The sequence below is a fragment of the Cygnus olor genome, chromosome 1 (assembly GCF_009769625.2).
Source record: "Cygnus olor isolate bCygOlo1 chromosome 1, bCygOlo1.pri.v2, whole genome shotgun sequence".
Classification (NCBI taxonomy): Eukaryota; Metazoa; Chordata; class Aves; order Anseriformes; family Anatidae; genus Cygnus; species Cygnus olor.
In genome coordinates, this window is record NC_049169.1 from 143,459,039 (window position 1) to 143,465,038 (window position 6,000).

General features: G+C 45.4%; 1 protein-coding gene across 1 annotated transcript in view; it reads right to left on the minus strand.

Moving 5' to 3' along the window:
- UXS1 (UDP-glucuronate decarboxylase 1) overlaps window positions 1-3,391 on the minus strand; it is a 57,889-nt gene extending 54,498 nt beyond the window's left edge. The window contains 2 exon segments of the mRNA XM_040536707.1: window positions 3,279-3,309; window positions 3,311-3,391. Of these exon segments, the coding sequence (XP_040392641.1) occupies window positions 3,279-3,309; window positions 3,311-3,376 (97 nt within the window). The 5' untranslated portion in view covers window positions 3,377-3,391.
- Between the last annotated feature and the right edge of the window lie 2,609 nt (window positions 3,392-6,000).

Below are 6,000 nucleotides of genomic sequence, written 5' to 3' on the forward strand. Positions count from 1 at the left end.
CCTGGCTATATGATTTCAGAGTCTACATCCAACAATTAAATAAGGGTCTAATTCTATAAAGACAGCCTCACTGAAGCACCTCGGCATGCCTGTATAAAGCTGAATGAACATTCAAAACTTCCAAGGAAATGAATTTAAGGTACCTATGTATTGACTTACCAACCCACAAAAAGGTGGGCCTTTTTATTTTATTTTTAAATTCAGTCTGCATGTAAATAAATTGCTCAGTGGTTACACTGGATATTTTTCCAGTACCTTGTTAATTGCTTGCTGTTTTATGATGTGTACATTTCTCTTGCTATGGACAATAAAAATCAATTAAATCCATTTCACTTGCATTTATAATTACCTCATGTTCTTAAGCTGTGGTTTCACAATGGCTTCAAGATGATGCAAGTGCAGCCTGTGACTGAAAGGATTCATTCTGGGGCCACCATCCACATCCCCCCTCAGTTGGCACTAGCACTCCTGCAGTACCTTGCAGGGGATCAAATAGGAGCAAAGATGTACCAATAAAACTTTGTTCCTTTAAAAGGGTAAAGACAATTCAACCTTTGGGCAAGGCCCCCTATTACATCTAGCACAGTATAGCAACACAATGTTCACAGGAGGAGACAGCAGTGCAAGTGATTCAAATAAGTTAATTCTGAAATAAATAAAAAAAAGAGCAGCATTCTACCAGATTACAGAGTGATTCAGACAGCTCAGTAGCTGCAGGATCTCCAGATTTATCACTTGTGTGATGGGGAACAAAAATCACCTCTTTCACTAAGGGCCTACAGATGAGGTAAAGTAACGGCAGTGTTAGTTAAACTCTGTTCACTTCAGTTTTGCCAGAGAACATTTGCTTAAGCTACAACTTTTTACTGCCTGCTGCATAGAAATGCTTCATTTGGGTTCTGTTTTTATTTATAGACAAAAACTGTGTAGCGCAGGCTGTTTCAAATGAACAATGATTTTTTAAATTAACAGAAATTAGACTTACAAAAATGAGACATCAAACATGACTAATTCAAACCCAGATGGAAAGCAAAGACCCTTCTTGCTGTAAGTGGCATTAGAGAAATCACTGCAGTCCGTAAGAGTCCAAGGTAACATCGGCCTGACTGTGCACCTCACATCAAGGTAGTACTTTAACCAAATTTAACTAAACTCCTTATATTACACACTAGTTGTAGAACCTGCAAGGTGTGTGATGGCAACGCTGTCTACCACTGCTCCCAGCTCCCCATTTCCCCACTGCACCACCTCTCAGCTGGGCCAAAACATCTGTCTGAATGCCCACTGGGAGCTGGTTATAACCTAAAAGGGAAAGCGACACTGCCAGGTGACATTACCCAGACCGGTTCCTTTACTTGATGCACAGGACAGGAGTTTTAAGCCCTTATACGTGGAGGAGACTGGTGTGAAGTGAGAGATGTGGAGCAGGAATACCTAAGCCAGCCCAGGCATCCAACACCATGAGCTGTGAAACTACCAAGAACAGTGACTCTTGACAGTGAGAGAGCTGAGAGCCTTTCAACTGCCTGTAATAAGCTCTTCCCATCATTTGCTAACTCCCATGAAGAAGTTCTTCAAGCACATTTCTAACAATTTGCATTCAAAGGCAGAAGCTTTATGTGAAATAAGGCACTCTTCCAAATACACTCTCCAAACACTCTCCCAGGTTTTCATACACAAACTAACAAAACGACACTATCAGAAAACTCCTACCTCCTAGTTCATAAAAAATTAAGGTACTTCCAAGTATTTCATTCCCTGAAACATAATGTGCTCCAAATCTGAGTCCCCATGCGCTAACACTGAATGGAAATTCATTGGAAGGATGTGCACAGCCTGAAAACACTTAGTCATTTGGAGAGCACTTGAGAAAGAAGGAATGTACTAAGTGCCAGCACATACACCTACACCACAAGCTCAGTTTTCTCAAATTCTATGCTAATTTAGCCTCACGTTATCTGACAGCATGCAGAGAACAGTGATGATTCCAGTAACATTGCAAGGAGTACACTGTCAGGATAGGGGGCTGGGATCCCAGTCGTTCCCACAGAAAAGATAACAGAAAATAGTCTCTCTACAATCTATTAGATCAGTGGCATCTCTGCCAGCATAACATACTATGCTGAAGGCACCACAGCCGTAACTAATGATTTTACTACACTGCTAGTTAAAAGATGGAAAAGCACAGCAACTACATGGTAGATTTGCAAAAGCAGATTCCAGTCAGTCACCAATCTACTCCCTTTTTAGGCTACCCTTTGCCACACCGATCTGCAGTCCCTCTCCTGATTTTTAACCCCAAAGAATCACCAGAAATGTGCACTGGGAAGACTTCGGTGACTTACAGCAAAAATCAAATGGCAGTGTTTCCCTTCCTTAAGGCTAGCTTTTACCCAGAAAGCAAACACTGTTACCGTTCACAAATCTCATCACTGGCCAGGTCCCAGGGGCCATGCCAATTGCCACTGATCCCCGGTATTTTCAGAGCAGCCTAGTAACTTTGTTTTCATATTAAGTTTCATTTCTGGCAAGATATCAAACCCTTTCAAAATAAGAACAGGCACTGAGCCGTTCCGGCTTTAGTATGCAGGGAACCTGAAGTCGCTTGGACAAACTGTCCTAACAGTCGGGTCTGGCATATAATTGCAACAATTATAGCAGTAAGTAAATAATGAGGTCTGGCAAACACGGCAACATATGGCAGCAAAGGGAATTCCTGTCCCGCGTCTTTGGGGTAGAAACAGCAGCTTTCTTCCACAATGCTTAAGTTATATCTCTCCATGCTCCCAAATGTGCAGAGGGGGTTCTATACACACACCTCGCAGGCACCCACCTCCAAAGCTCGCTCACCTACACGTGTTTCGGAGCATCAGGCGAGCTCTTTGGCTCCAGCCACGCTGACAAGGCTTCAGAGCTCCCTTCCCACAACGCGCTGCCTACACAAAACCATCAGAAACGTCTGAAAACACAACAGGCCAGCCCCAAATACGCTGCACGCGAAGAACGCAACGGAATGAATCCGGACGAAGGGCGACAGAGCCGAAAGCCTGACTCACGCCTCGCAACCCCAGCCACCCACAGCCCTGTCAACGCTTCCTCCAGCCCTTTCCCGAGCACCTTCTGCGCCTCTCCTCGGCCTCTGCAGCCAGCCAGCCACCGACCAAGCCCCCACTCACCCCGGGGGCACAGGACGCGACGCCCGTCCGCGGAACAACCCCGCCGCCTCCCCTCAGCTCCGCGGCGGACAAAGGGCGACCCCCGCCCGCCCGCTCACTCACAGGCGACGTATGCGACGAGAGCGAGCCCCAGTGAGCAGCTTCATCTTCCTGCGGTTGATGGCGGTCAGCAGGCGCAGCAGCGGCCCCTTGCTCACCATGCCCGGCGGCACGCAGCCTGCTCGGCCGGGCTCGGCTCCGCTCGGCTCGGCTCGGCTCGGCCCGGCTGCCCGGGAACCGCCCGCGCAGGCGCAGCGGCGCCCCCCGCGCCCGCCTTCCCCTTCCCCCGCTGTGGCGGCCAACGGCCGTCATGGCGCGTGCGCCGTGGTGCCGTGGGGAAGGCGAGGGGACCGCACGGGTCCCTCATGGTGTCCCCGTGTGGGTTGGCTTTGCAGCTTTGTGGGTGACCTGGTGGTCGCCGACAGACCTGGACGTACGCAAGCATGCCCCAGCTGTGTGTCACTCTGTTTCCTTCAGTGCATTTTGAAAGCTTCATGTCTCCTCATATTCTTGTCCTGTCTCCACACATCTCTCATCTATGGTGCACGTAGAGCAGTGTGCATTTGCTTTCCCGAAGAAATAGTTAATATTAAGTTGCCTCTGGTTAGGATAATGAGATTTAAACTACCCTAAAACAGTCCCACATTTCCCTTCAACTTACACCTGAAGGCCTTGCACCTTTCTCATGTGTCAAAATACATTCTTCTCTCAATAAAATACACTTAATCTGAAAAGAAATCTGACAAAAAGCCAGTCTCCCCACTCAGTGCTATGACCTTCAAACAGTTACTAAGGGATATTCTTTCTCAGGTTCATCTCCTGCAGGAGAAGACTGCAAGAACAAGTGTTCTTGAATTAATTTCAATTATTTATTTTCAATGTAGAAAATGCAGCTGTTTGCACCAAAGGAACTATGACCTCTGTGAAGCAAAAACCCACCCATTTAATGAGAGTGTACCCCCTCCTTATTATGAGGGTAAAAAGTGTGAAAAGTTGAGCAGATATGTAAGTCTTTGAAGGATAAGCGCAGTAAGATGCTGTTCACGATGATGAAGAATATCACCCTGTAGTGCAGAGAGGCAGTGACTTTACTCAGGAAGCCTTGAGAATCAAATTTCCTAACTCCTAACCCCGGTGCTGTTAGTATAAAGCCACTCCTTTCCTCTTGGCTTTTGTTCCTCTGATTTGTATTTGAAATACTTTACTTGCATGTTTATTCCACGGCTTATATCTATGTGGAGAAAAGGGTATAAAAATAAAAATCATCTAAACCACAATCTAGGGCTGAATTTATCTGCAGAGCAATCACTCTCATAGTAATGCAGTTTTATACCAGGAGTAAATTTGGCCATCAAAAAGCTGTAGCTGAGCAGTGCTGCAATGAAAGCTAGAGACTATTACAGGAGTATGACTGCATCCATTTTATGAGGTGAGCCCGGCAGCTCAGACTCACTTTGTTTTCAGACAGAATTTTGAATAATGGTATCCACATGCACAGCTCCTGTTCCACGTACGTTTAGGGATAGGCGAGACGTTTTTAATTGCCTTGCCCGAAGCTCAGCTGCACAATCCACGACTCTATCAGGCTGCCTGCGTAAGGCACCTTGTTTGGCACCACACTCAGCATCAGGCTAATTTTGCTGCAGAAGCATGTTGAGACTGGCTGCAGTCCGTGAAGATGGGAAAAGGAGAGTAAGGGAGCAGAATGTGCTCCGTGGAAGTTCGTGACGGAGGAGACTTGAACCTCATGGGAGGCAACTTGACTGTGCTGTCTAAAGGACAAGCTTTTTGTCATGCATGGCACCAGGGCCAGCTGTGTCCTTGTCATTCCCCGAGTGAACCAGAGCATGTCTAACTTAACATAGGCTGCAGGAGAGTGTGCTTAAATCCCTCTTATGTCAACTATAACTATAGGCATGTGTATTATAAAAGCTATAAAGTTCTCCATCCACACAATAGACAGCAGCAGAGATGCTTATTTCAAGATACAGCTGGTCACAGTCACAACCTTGTGGCAAGAACTGGCACCGGTAGCAGAGGTCTTGGTATGCAGCGGCTGCTAACTGTGCCAAGAGAAAGACTGAGGGATGATACTCTCTTAGGTGCTGACTCTTATGAGTGTGCTGTGCAACATGAAGCAGGCATCCTTCTGCCTTAAGTCATTATCTTTGCCAGGCTGACAGCATGACCTCAGCTAATGGCAATCCTCTCTGGGCTAGTGTGCAAGCAATAAACCCTGTCTCCTAGATTGCAGTTTTCATCTTTAGTTCTTAAAATGCTTTATGACAGCATTTGATTTGCACTAAACCACAGTCTATAAGAATGGTCTTTTTTTTTTTAAAAAAAAAAAAAAGTCTTTCTTAATAATTAAAAATATGAAGGAACAGTTGTATCTATGTGAACAACTGGTGAAAAACTTAAAATTAACAGCACCCCTGCAACATACTTTCATGCCTGACACAACCAGAACTGTTCGATTTCCCAGCTGTTGTTTCATAATCAGGGAAAAAAGGTCTGCCATCATATGTACATTTCAACATGACGCTACATGAGGGAGACTGTTCTGCCATGTGTAACATAAGGAAGATCATGTGTTTCTGTCCCAGTCATGTTTCTGCAAGAGATGTCGTTTGACAATATGGCAAACAGAAATGAACCCTGGGTAGTGAGATCCAGGCAGAGAGACCTGCTGGGTGTGAGAGTAGAAAATGAGTTGCAAAGCACTGAAACAATGCAAAAATAAAAATAAATATTAAAAGATAATAATAATTAAAAAAAAAAAAGC